Here is a 13,167-nt window from a genome sequence, read left to right as displayed (position 1 = left end):
AAAGCGAGCAATTTCTGTACATCGTATATTTATATTTGCTGTTATTTATATTTATTATGTCCATCTCGCAAAACGGCTCTACGATTTTCACGAAATTTGGAACATAGTGAGTTTATGATATAAAAATTCGATTGCACTGGGTCTCATCCCTGGGAAAACTCGCTGAAGGACATGAAAAGGATAATTAATCCATGGAAAAACAGATGATAGTTTTGTCGTCTGTCGATAACAGAAGATGTGTGGGAGATCAGCTGTGTAATCAATCAGATTACCATATCTAGCGAGAAATCTAGAAATTTTAATAGACTCGATCAAAATCATCTGATTCGTTGACATGACATGGTATATCATAATATTCAAAGTTAATCATTATTTTACAGTTTTAAGTGATAAGTAAGTGTTATTTTGTTATTCAATTTGGTTTGTTAACAATCTAGATTGGAACTTCTGTTTCCAAATATTTGGACTGAAAATTGGACCTGAATTCAAGTGTATGGAACATAACCTACTTTTTGAACCATTTATAGTGTATCTATAAATCAAAACTCGGGCAGGAACAGTTTTGGGCTGTGCCTGTTAGTCCTTCCCCAATCATTTTGAAGAATTGTGTTCGGTTTATCAATAAATAGATAACGAGAGAAGCTCGGTGCCCTGGTATTGAGATATGGAGTTTGAAAATCTTGAAGAACATGATTCTGGGAATAAACTCCTTTTATTTAACTTATTCTTCGACTATTAGAACGTGATGTCCAAGTTATAATGACAGCATTTGATTGACAATAGTGTTGCTATCCATGTCTATCATACGACATAGCAGATAGCACTATCGTTTTCTAGCTCTGCAACGTTGCCAGTTAATCGTTTTTTTTTTTTTTAATGTAGGAATATAATCAATTTAGAAAATATTCAATCTCAATTATTAAACCTTATTATTTAAGAGTCATTGATAGATAGATTTTCTTGAAGAATAAAATATACTGTAATTGATCATTTGAACCATGCATTAAGAATAGATAAAGATCTCACAATAATTTGTGTACCTATAGATAAATAGTGAGAGTCTTAACTTACATAGTAATTATTTGACCCCACTTCAATAAATAAGATCAACCTTTTTGAATTCAGCATGACTTACCTGGAACAAAAAACAAAACAAAACTTCATTTGAAATTGTCATAAACCAGACAAGAATGATTAAGAAATTATAAATTTATAAATGAAAATCGCACTACTTTTAGAAGTAACAGAATTACATTAGCTACTTCACCTATATCACACTACTCTTACAAGTTACAGAATTTCATCTACTTCACCTACATCTTGATTTCACCTCAAAATTGAAACTTTCACAATATCATAAATTGTATGAAAACTCCTAGAGATTTTTGTTTTGCTGATGTAAAACACATTCATGAGTTTGTGCCTGATAATGTATGTGGTGGAGAGTGATAGAAAATAGATGCTAGGTCGAGTAGATAGGTCGAATTGGAAATTAAACATATCAGATTGAAGTTGAGACACTCTAGACTAGTCAGACTAGCCAAATGTAACCATTGTTTTTGATAATATCGTTTATGAAGGGATCATTGCAAGCACAATCTCTGCATTTGACTCATACTAGGAATAAACCCAGCCTCAGTCATATTATACAGTCACAAACAGTCGGTGAGGATTAAATCGTAGTGGAGGGTGCAAATGACGTACGTGACACATTAGTAATAATGAAGTGTGACTAGACATATTCCCTCTCCTTCCAAACATGCTCCATCCTTTATAATGTGGATGTTTCAAATGTTGAAGGAAGAGAGGAGCTAACGATACAGTATGGTGAACAGTTGTATAAACAAGAACAGTGTGTTCAAACTTTATATAAATTGATATACTTTCAATCGCATTGACGAAGTATTTCGAGTATTCATATCCAATGACGAGTATTCATAATCCAAGATACACGACTCTGAATTTCCCAAGATTTAATAGATCTTTTTTGAAGTTTTTCCAACTTCTTCAAAGGTTTTCAAGGTATCATCACAACCTACTAGTAGTTCTGTGAACAGTAGACCTCACGCAGTATTCTCATCCACAGTACCTGATTGAAACTATAGACCTATGGAAATACAGCAATAGACTGGCTTCTCCACACATCTGGTAATCACTGTCAGCTGATTTATGATGAATAATTCTCTAGTCCTGATTTTACTCTAATAATGGCGTATGAAGGAGGCTCCTTTCTCCTTTTATATTATCCTTGAAATGCAAAATTTCCAAAAACCTTGTATGAAAACCTTGTAAATGTTGATGCGAAATTTAAGAAGGAACATACCTGTCAAATTTCATGAAAATCTATTACCGCGTTTCGCCGTAAATGCGCAACATAAAAACATATAAACATTTGAGCATTAAGAGAAATGCCAAACCGTCGACTTGAATCTTAGACCTCACTTCGCTCGGTCAATTATATTATTCATCAATAATCAATAATAATAACTTGATAATACTGAGGGTGATGCCCACATAAGCTCTTGGGCTTGTGCGTGAATAATGAATAAGAGGATTGATGATGAGTGAAGACGACTACTTTTTAGGTAGCTGGGACCGACGATTTATCGTCTCGTCCGGAAGACGCGGTGGCCGTATCGATTGTGACTGTGGTGTGTTCAAAAACTTTTGGCCCCTGTCGAGATTCGAACTCGGGTTCTCTTGATTATTATTAGACCGGCGCGTTATCAATTATTATAATTTAAACAATCACAGCTATTTTTTCACACTTCAGCATACAATTGCCTTTTTGTCAAATTTCTCTGTGAGGAAATCCTTAGGGGTTATTTGATTGTGATTATTTAGAGTTCTGTTTATTTATTTATTCATTCATTGTATAAAATACTATAATCATAATACAATTATGACATTAGAGGAAAACTAGGTTGAGCCTGTACTATTTCTCTCCAAAAATTTTGATAAAATGTTATGTTGTCCAAAAGATAAGGTTATGAAATCACACACTGCTTCGTCACTTGATTTTCGGTCCAAAAATGATGATTTGAAATTTTAAATTTTGAAGGTTGATTTTATACCTAATAATTACTGTACTTATACTCTAATAAATACTGTTTGACAGTACAATTATCCCAGAGATTCCCTGATCCCAGAAACCTATAATTGTTATCTTCTACTCAAATTCTCAGGAAAACTAGATGATATTCCTGGTTATCTTTACAACTACCACTGTATTTCGATGATATTCCTGGTTATCTTCCCAACTACTGTACCACTGTATTCCCTCCCAGTCTACACCAAGCGACAGATGGCTTACTTAGCAGGGGTTTAATCCCGAAAGGTGGGGCTCCAAACCTGTGCTGCCCAGGGGTAGGTTAGTTTTGATAGCCCGAGGCTAAATTCAACCCTCAAAATCTTCAACCCTCAATCTAGTTTTCAATCCAATTCGAACAGGAGGACACCTTTCAAGTGAGCTCTTCCGAGAGATATCCGTCGAGGTTTGAAAGTAGTAAGCGTGCCTGAGGGTTTTAGAAATTTCAACCATGCGCCACCGGTGTATATATATTTACCCTCTCCTCAAAACCTTCTCCTTTTTAGAGTATATCCAACTTCCCTGGAACCATCTAGAGTGGATCTACCCAACCCTAAAACCCTCCAGAGTGAATCTACCCTCCTCAGTGAGAAGGAGAGGGATAGGGGAGAACAATTCATTGTTCTTGGGCACAAACTCGGTTGAACAAAGGATGGTTTCCTGCTTACCTGTCTGGAACAGCTTATGACGGGTTCGACAATTGATTTAATTTCGTGTAGATTGAACACATGTCATGTAGGCCTACTACGCTATTCACCTTTGATGTAGCCTCAATCAGTTAACAAGGGTGTAAGAAGAGAGAATCGGAGCTTATGCAATAAGAGAGAAGTTTGATGAATATATCAATTAGAAATCTCACATAAGATACAGATAATTATCTTTTTTTTCTTCATTGTTATGATGTCACCTAGTTATAAGGTGATGATTTTCCCTCTTCTTTCATTGTAATTTTTCAATATTCTTCTTTTCTGTACTCTTACTATGTATAATGAACTATTGTAATTGTGTTGTTATGGAAGCAATTTTTGGGAGAAATCCTGTATGCTTCCATGTTTTTCATAAATGAATAAATGAATGATATTCAATTTTTTTATGATATTTAATTATATTTTAATATTATAAACATGATATTTTCACAATTATCAATGACGATTGTATCAACATATTGTATGTTTTATGACAATAAACGATGATTTCGTTTGATTCGATATAAGTGGACACACATGACACTAAAAATAAGTCTGTAAGGTGATAGAGACTATTTTTTTCTTCTTTGGTCAACATTTGTTGGGCTGGTTGGCAGCAACTCTCCTCGCCTCTCTGTCATCCGCCATCTTTTTGAGGGAAGAATATGAGACTAATTAGCTATTCTATTTTGACTTGAATTGATATGTTGAAGAAATATATTGAATAACAGGTTGTGTTATCTAAATTTGGGAGAGGAATGGCACAAGGTTTCCTTATTTTTCCTCTCCCTATCATTTTGATAATGTACTCATTGTATAAATGAATGAAGAATGAAGAATTACTTAAGAAAAAGGTGAAAATAATTAATATGATATTGTCGGTTTCATTGTGATTCATTTGACCATAGTATAAACTTTGACCATGGTTATTAACTTTTCATGGTTAGGATTCCACATCAATTAAAATTGATGATCTCATTTAATCATTATTCATCAATTCTCTCACAATCCTTCATCAAAGATGAACAAATTTTCTATTGATGAATTTAGAATACTTATATGCAGTTTGTCGATACATTGCACTCTCAAAATGTAATTCCGACGAATTTGAGATTTATCTTACTCCTTAATGTGTAGAAACATGGTGTAGCGGCGAAAGTATTTTATTTTTAACTAGCCGTCAGGCTCGCTTCGCGCGCCATATCCGTCTAGCCAGGGGGCTCTGCCCCGACTGGATCGTCCAAGAATGAGATCAGCAGCTGCATTTTTCATTTGAGCATTTTTATCATATGTTAGGACAATCCAGTCGGGGGTCCAGACTAAACGTCTGGCTAAACGGATATGGCGAGCGAAGCGAGCCTGACGGCTAGTAACATAATATTCCCAGGAATAGCTCTGATTGAAGTAGCAGTGCCCAATCAATTTTTCCGCGATAAATGCATTTCAATCTTCAGCTGCCAACCTAACAAAGTCAACTCAACTTAATGCCAACCTGACAAAATTATTAATTTAGTTGCCAGTTAACAACAACTGATTCGAAGAGGTACTATCTCTATCTAGATTATAGTTCTGTAGTAACATATGATATGGACATTTCAGTTATAATTAAGAGATTGGGAGAAGAAGAACATACATGCTAAAAGACGAACTTAAAACCCTTAGAGTTAAAATATTGCCAAAAGATTTCTTATTAGTGCGCCTCTAAAGGGCCAACTGGACATACCTAACAAATTTGAACGTTTTTGGTCCGGTAGATTTTTAGTTCTGCGAGTGAGTGAATGAGTGAGTGAGTGAGTCAGTCAGTCAGTCAGTCAGTCAGTCAGTGAGTGAGTGCCATTTCGCTTTTATATATAGATACATGCCTTACTTACGTCCTCACATACATTTCACATACGTCCAACACTCTAAATCTTGAAGCTGCCTTTGTCGCTTTATCACGATTCCACTTTTTGCCGTTGTTTTGCTACAATTACAGTGTTATATTTACACGTAACAACTACAAAAAGAGAAAAAAAAACTTGAGTACCAGAGTTAATCACACAGCAAACGATCGGCATCGCATCGCTGTAGTTACATAATACCATAGATTGAAGATAAGGTTTAATTTATTTATTTGTCTCAATTGATTAACCCAACTGAATTAACCTAAAAATTTATTAATGATCAACTAACCTATTTATTTGTCTCTGATACTACACGTTGCCAATGCTACTTTTTTCAATATATCCGTCGCACTATCTCAGGTAACGCATGCGCTCTGCATGAAAACAAAAAACGAAAACGTATATATTTCGGTGTGAACGGACCTTAACTTGCGCTTGATGACGTCACTCAAGCTAGGCTACGGCGATGTAAAACGCCTCTATAGTGAGGTCTACGTAATAATGACAGTATTTGATCTACTTCGGTTTTGCTATCCTTGTCTATCATTCCACAAAGCAGGTGGTACTATCCTTTTCTAGCTCCGCAACGATGCCAATTATGTTTTTCACAGTTTAGAAATATAATTAATTAATGCAGAGAATCGGCATCGCTATTCTTCCATCTTTATCCACTGCCATTATAACGTGGACCTCACTATAGCAACCCAGCATCACCGTTACTCATATGTTTACCAATAACTGCTACCGTTAAGTACTCATTACACCATCCGATCCTGCTCAACCTGGGAGATCAGATTCAGAAATCTCTGCCACCCCCTAACATAAAAACCATCACCTATCTCCGCTATCACCCCTATTACTCCCCTACCTCCCGCACCCTCTATTATCCGAAAGGTAAACCAAAGGGCAGATGGACGCCGAGATTAGTGAAAACCTTTCTATTATTATTTGCTTGGAACGCGTGGCAGACGCGAGCCTACCTAACCTAACCGCTCTGGATATGATTTCTCACGAAACAAACAATACACGTCTCCCTTTGACGTTGGATGATTCCCTCTAACACCACACTCACTCTCTTTCTCTCTCTGACTTGGGGTGATTCCCTCTTATCCTCTCTCTCTGACGGGGTGATTCCCTCTTATCCTCTCTCTCTGACGTTGGGTGATTCCCTCTATCCCTCTCTCTCTGACTTGGAGTGATCTCATCACAACCTCTCACTCTGACTAAGGGTGATTCCCTATCTCCCTCTCTCTCACTCTGACAGGGGGACAGATGGCTCTCGAACAATTGGACCAGGTCTGGATCTCAGGTGACCACCCCAGACAGCAATTCACCAGCATTCATTTATCCACTATTCATTCCCTATATTGTTATGGGCACTAGTCGAACGGTGTGCGATTCACAAATGAATTGCAAACGATAATAAAAGGTACGCTCAGTTGGGTTGCACTATGTATAGGAGAATAAATAGATATAGGGGTATGTATGGGATTGATTATGAATAGGTATAGGGGTAAAAGTATAACTATAGAGTAATAATTTAACTATATACAGTAGTATGTTTGGAGTGAGAGTTGATGTTTTTGACCGGATAAAAGATGTGAATAAACGACTAGAAATGCAATTATACAAGAGAAATATTGTGCAGTGATGATAATTTATTATGGAAAAAGGGTCAAAAAGAACTTTAAATTGAATTAGCTGTTTCAAGGTGTGATGTATTTGAAAAAGGATTTATAAATGTGTTATTAAATACAAACAATTTCCAAGTTCAAGTTTGGACCAGTAGGAGTGTGGACCTATTGTGGATATCCGGCTATGGGAAGTCAATTCAAAGTTGTCAAAGTTGAAAAAATGGGCAAATAAATAATTCAATCCCAAAGGTCCATTCTTATTGAACTTTGTCCGATAGATGAAGATTTCAAGGTTTAGAGTTTGAAAGTGAAGAAGCTAATTTCAGAGAGCAGAGCTCAATATCAAATTTCTGAAGAACTCAAATCTAAAATAGTGGATAACATAGTATATCAGATTCCTTATAGTAGTGAGTCTACTATAGTATATTGAGTCAGGAGACTCATGTGATGATGTGATGAGTATATTGTAATTGAAATTGACAGTAAATTACTAGAATTCGTAACTAGAAACATCGATCTTGAAAAAATATAATATAAGAAACTGAGTTTGAATGAAGGTCACAGCCATCTTATTATTAGTATATATTAGAGTTTGAAAGTGAAGAAGCTAATTTCAGAGAGCAGAGCTCAATATCGAATTTCTGAAGAACTCAAATCTGAAATAGTAGTAGATTTCACAGGAGTAGAGTCTGCTGTGAAATTTTTAATATTTTATGAATGAGATAAAATGAAGAAGAAATAAAAAAAATCCAATTAACGTCTCCCTATCAAAATTCAAACATATGATGATGACTTTCTAAATTCTAATCAACTTTGAAAACGTAAAAAAATTTCTTATCAAAATTATTGACAAAATTTACAGCAATGTACGAATAACTATCCATCAAGGTTTCCAAATTCTTTATTTACTTACCTACAATTCAAGCTTATTTTTTCAAATTTCAAAAATTCCAGTAAACTTGTAAATTCTATTGAATACACCAAAGAGCTACTGACTATCAATATGGTGAGTGGATAAGACTTGTAAGCAGATTTTGTTAGTTGCAAGATCATTTTTTTATATTTAGAATTATCAATAAAACAACAGAATTTTATAGTTCATGAAACAATTTAGTTCATGTTTTGCTGTAAATGTGATGTGCTATACATACATACCGTATGGAAACGATAATATAACGATAATGATAATTTATCCAATAATTCAGTCTTATCTTATCTAAGAAGGTTTCTGGTTCTAAGCTTCATTAGTTGTTGTTTGAGTTCTGATGACCATATTAGGAATACTCGTGTCTAGTCTCGGCCAATGACAGTAGAGCTCGACGTTTATTGGTCACCAGCCAATGACCAATCGTAGGGCTTCGCTAACACTGCACAATGTTAAGCTTTTGGATTACTAGAGATTAATAATAATAGTGTTAGAACGGAAAATATATATATAATATTTTCTTTGTATCAACTATTCGTTTTTGTGTTATCAGAGATAAACGAAATCTAAATAGTTCTCGTTTTCTCATGATATTTTAACTATTGTTCTAATAAATAAGTAAATTTGACAATATCAAGCTATTCTCATTCAACAAAATACGATAACTAAAGACTCTTTTAATCATTCACTTTTCAGCTATATTACAAAGAAAAGAAGAATACACTGAGGATAACTAACAAAGAATAAGAAGATATAGGAATATAAATAGAAATAGGAGAATACCTGACAAAGTAAGAAACCATAAGGTGCGTACAGACTTATGGTACAAACTAGCGACTTCGGAGCGATGGTGGAACGAGGCGGAACGTGCGCGGAGCGGGTTGGAGGCGCTTATATCTGTACGCAGCTCTACAATCAAACTATATAAGAATAATGGATGTTTAGAATTCCATCTGCCAACTGCATTACAATTATAAATATTCAGAAATTCATCTGCTAACTATATTACAAGAAGTATAATGTATAGAAATTTATCAGCTAATCATATTACAATTATGGATATTTATAAATCCTCTACTATTTATTTTCCAATTTCTATAAATTTCAGAGGGAATGTGTGTCAGTACATATAGGTCAAGCTGGAGTACAGATGGGCAATGCCATTTGGGACCTATTTTGTTTGGAGCATCAGATCGACCAAGATGGCAAACCAGCAAATCCAGAGTCGAAACCTCCATTCACAGAGGATCATGAACTGAACGCATTCTTCCAGAGACTGCCAAGGATAAATTAGTTCCAAGGGCTATATTTGTTGATCTAGAGCCAAGTGCTATAGGTAATAAGACAATTATTACTAGTATAAATTGAAGTTTTCAATTGATTGGAGACATTTTCGAAAACCACAGATTTTATTGATAGTTAGGAAGACCGTTTTCGGTTATTACACCATTGTCAATCTCTGATGATTTTATCAGAGATTGACAATAGTGAACAACCGAAAATGGTCTTTCTAACTATCAATAAAATCTGTAGTTTTTTTCAATTTCTTAGTATTTTTATTTAATATGAATAATTACCACAATATCAACTTCTCAACTACACAAAAAGTGGTATTGATTTGAGTGACTTGAACAATCTGAGACCAGAGACCACCAGTAGGTAGGTACGGTGATTTGTTGAGACCGTTAATTATTCAGTCTACATTATTGTGGATCTCACATTTCTTCATCTGAACAATCTTGTTCCAAAATTCATTCCAGGCTCAAAAAATTAAATTGAAATTAAAATTTAATTTAATTTTCAATTGAAATACTTGAATTGAAAGCTCTACTTCCCTCTAACGTGTTCTCATTATCTCAAGAAATGGCCAAAATAGGCACTTGATGAACTGAGATCTTGACAAAATGAGATCTTCCCCTTCCAGTACAATTTCTCTTGGTTATATTTTCAACAATATTTATTTATACTCTCTATGAATCAATATTATATTCAAACTGATGCATTATGTCAATTATGTGCTATTTTACATTTACAAATTCCTACTTCTCAACTTGTCTCAGTATCTCAAGAAATGATCAAGGTATGGGCACTTGAAGAAATTATATATCTTGAGGTACTGAAATCCACCCCTTACAGTATATTTCCTCCTTGTTATATTTTTTTAAAGATACTTGTTCATCCCCTCTATCAATTATTATATCAAAGCTCAAGCAGAATATCCTAATACATTCACAAATTCATACTTCCAAATTATCTCAAGAAATGATCAAGAAAAATATTGAAGAAATTATATTTTCAGGTACTAACATCCTCCCCTTATAGTATAAATATTTCCTCCTTGTTGAATTAATTTCAAACAATACTTGTTCATCCTCTTTATCAATTGAAGTGAGGAGCTACAAGACAACCTATTTCGGACAATGTGTAACCTTATCAGATGTGGGAGAGGAATAGCACAAGGTTGCCTCAATTTTCATCTTCATTTAATTTTAATGACGTACTTATTGTGGGAATAAATGAGGGGTGAAGAATTATTATATCGCAGTCCACGTATGATATTATGCTATTTGCTATCCTGCATGTTTTTCAAATTGTATTTCTCAGTGAGCATTATGAGAGCAATAATGGGATTTAGTTCCTGGTGCCCTGAAATATGTATATTTTTGAATAAATGAATATTTAATTTACAAATTCATCTTTTTTTTTAGAATCACTCGTTCAGAATCAATCATACGGGTCCCCAAAAACGCCTCTACAACCGCAATTGGTCAAACGTGCATATTTTCAAATAAATATTCCATTTACAAATTTATCAATTTTTCCTTCAGATTCAATCCGTACTGGTTCCCAAAAACGGCTCTTCAACAGCAACTGGTTACTCTCAGGCAGTGAAGACGCAGCCAACAATTTCGCTCGTGGCTTCCGCACAGTCGGCTCCAGTATGTTGCACCAACTTTGCAACAAGTTGCGGCGCATAACGGAGTGTTGCAACAGTTTGCAGGGGTTTGTTGTGTATCACAGCTTTGGAGGTGGAACAGGTTCAGGGTTGACTGCCTCGCTTATGGAGGAGTTAGCGGCCGAATTTGGGAAGAAAAGCAAGTACCAGTTCCGTGTATCCTGCGCCTACAGTAAGTTCAGGAATTATATAATCAAACAATTATAAATTTAAAAGATAGAACGTAATATTGAAATGGAATTATAGAATCAGTAACAGATGACATACTGTATTTGGAATAATACTGAATACGAGTATGTTGGTGAAGTCACAAGAGAAGCACTCTTGTACTGATAACTGTTGACTGTAATGGATAAATTATAATATGTAATAAGAATGAATAAATTTCTGATTACAGTGAAAATTTCTTTTGTTTTTAGGATAAGAATATGGACTGTCCATGATAGTATTGATGGTTAAGCACCTAATTAAGATTTAGTTGATTTAAACAAAATACAGTATGTACAAAGACTGTATCCTGAATGCCACCTGCACGGAAACCAAGCTCATACAGTAGATTTTTTCCCTTTTGATGTTCAACTTTGATATTTTTGAATTTCTTGTTTGTGTAATTTCCTTTTTCCTTCTACTTATATATCATAAAATATTGTTAATGCCCAATACAGGAATACTTTTAGGGCATTCAATTTACAAATACTGTACGTGGTATTTTCAAATAGAAGAGATTGCCATACTGTATTTGAAATAATTATTGAATTCGAGTATGTTGGTGAAGTCACACGAGAAACACTCTTTTATCGACTGTAATGGATAAATACAATACGTAGTATTTTGAAGTAAATTATAGAGTCAAGAACAGATTGACATACTGTATATTTGAAATAATTATCAAATTCGAGTATGCTGGTAAAGGCACATCAGAAATAGAAACGATATTTCACTGACTGAATACAATATTTTTTCTTTAGTGAGGTTCAAGTTATAAAGTCAGCCAGCACCAGAATAACATTGCTTCGCTATTCTTGTATGTCATAACACGAAGCAGATAGCTCTAGCTCTAGCCTTTCCGAGCTACGCACCGTTGCAAATCAAAGAGGAATAAATAACTACCAGAATATGAAATCTGGATTCATATAATCATGGAAACATTTAATAATTATGTTCTTGTTGAATAGAATATACGAAAAAATTGATCATTTTGATCAATAATAAAATTATCATGAACCATCATGATCAAATTAATCATGTGTTCGAAATAGAATTGATCATTGATTACAAGAATGAAGAATTAATATTATTATATCAGAAAAACCGGAATGACGTTAATTACAGCAATGTATCATAGAGGCAGAAGTAGAAGTGGCGAAGTGGCAACTATGCCTTCCCATTATTCTCACTAGCTTTAAACCTTAAATCTCACAATCTATAAAATATACTCAAATCGAAAAAATATTTGGAATAATTTTGAAAATATGATGACAAACTCACAGTAGAAACAAAGTCTAAATGGGGATTTCAAAATAGGAATCGAGTTTCAGTACACGTGTTTTCATAGCCTTCAAGAGCCTGCTGAATGAAATAGAAAATTCGTAGAGCAACCTACACTCTTGAATCACCTCTCAAACTCAACTAGCTGGAAATTATTACATAATTTACATCAATGAGTTGAATACTAGCTTGAACAGTTACAAATAATACGACAATTGATGATCCTTCAATTAATAATCTTACAGGTGTCAACATCTGTGGTAGAACCCTACAATGCTCTGCTTACAACACACTTCTCAATAGCTAATTCAAATTGTGGCTTCCTGGTCGATAATGAAGCCATCTACGATATATGCAGGAAGAAACTAGATATTGGTGAGTAATGACTTGATCAGAAAGTTTGAAATCTTTCTAAGAATATGCCAATTACCAAAATATCTCATGCCTTCTTTTCTTTGAACAAAAACAACTGAAAAGTTTTGGAGACGATTTGTAACTATCAGTTGT

The 13,167-nt window shown here is 34.5% G+C and overlaps 1 protein-coding gene and 1 pseudogene across 1 annotated transcript; both read left to right on the top strand.

Annotated features, from left to right (window-relative positions):
- Nucleotides 1-8,114: 8,114 nt before the first annotated feature.
- On the top strand, nt 8,115-9,552 carry LOC120356613 (tubulin alpha-4 chain-like). The gene is made up of 2 exons (XM_039445570.1): nt 8,115-8,297; nt 9,325-9,552. Exons 1-2 carry the CDS (start codon nt 8,295-8,297, stop codon nt 9,508-9,510), a joined length of 189 nt encoding a protein of 62 aa, XP_039301504.1. The 5' UTR covers nt 8,115-8,294; the 3' UTR covers nt 9,511-9,552.
- LOC120356614 lies at nt 9,516-13,035 on the top strand (annotated as a pseudogene).
- The last annotated feature ends 132 nt before the right edge of the window (nt 13,036-13,167 follow it).

The sequence above is a fragment of the Nilaparvata lugens genome, unplaced genomic scaffold, assembly GCF_014356525.2.
Source record: "Nilaparvata lugens isolate BPH unplaced genomic scaffold, ASM1435652v1 scaffold7272, whole genome shotgun sequence".
Classification (NCBI taxonomy): Eukaryota; Metazoa; Arthropoda; class Insecta; order Hemiptera; family Delphacidae; genus Nilaparvata; species Nilaparvata lugens.
Note: the sequence above shows the minus strand (reverse complement) of the source record. Positions and strands in the feature narration are given on the sequence as shown.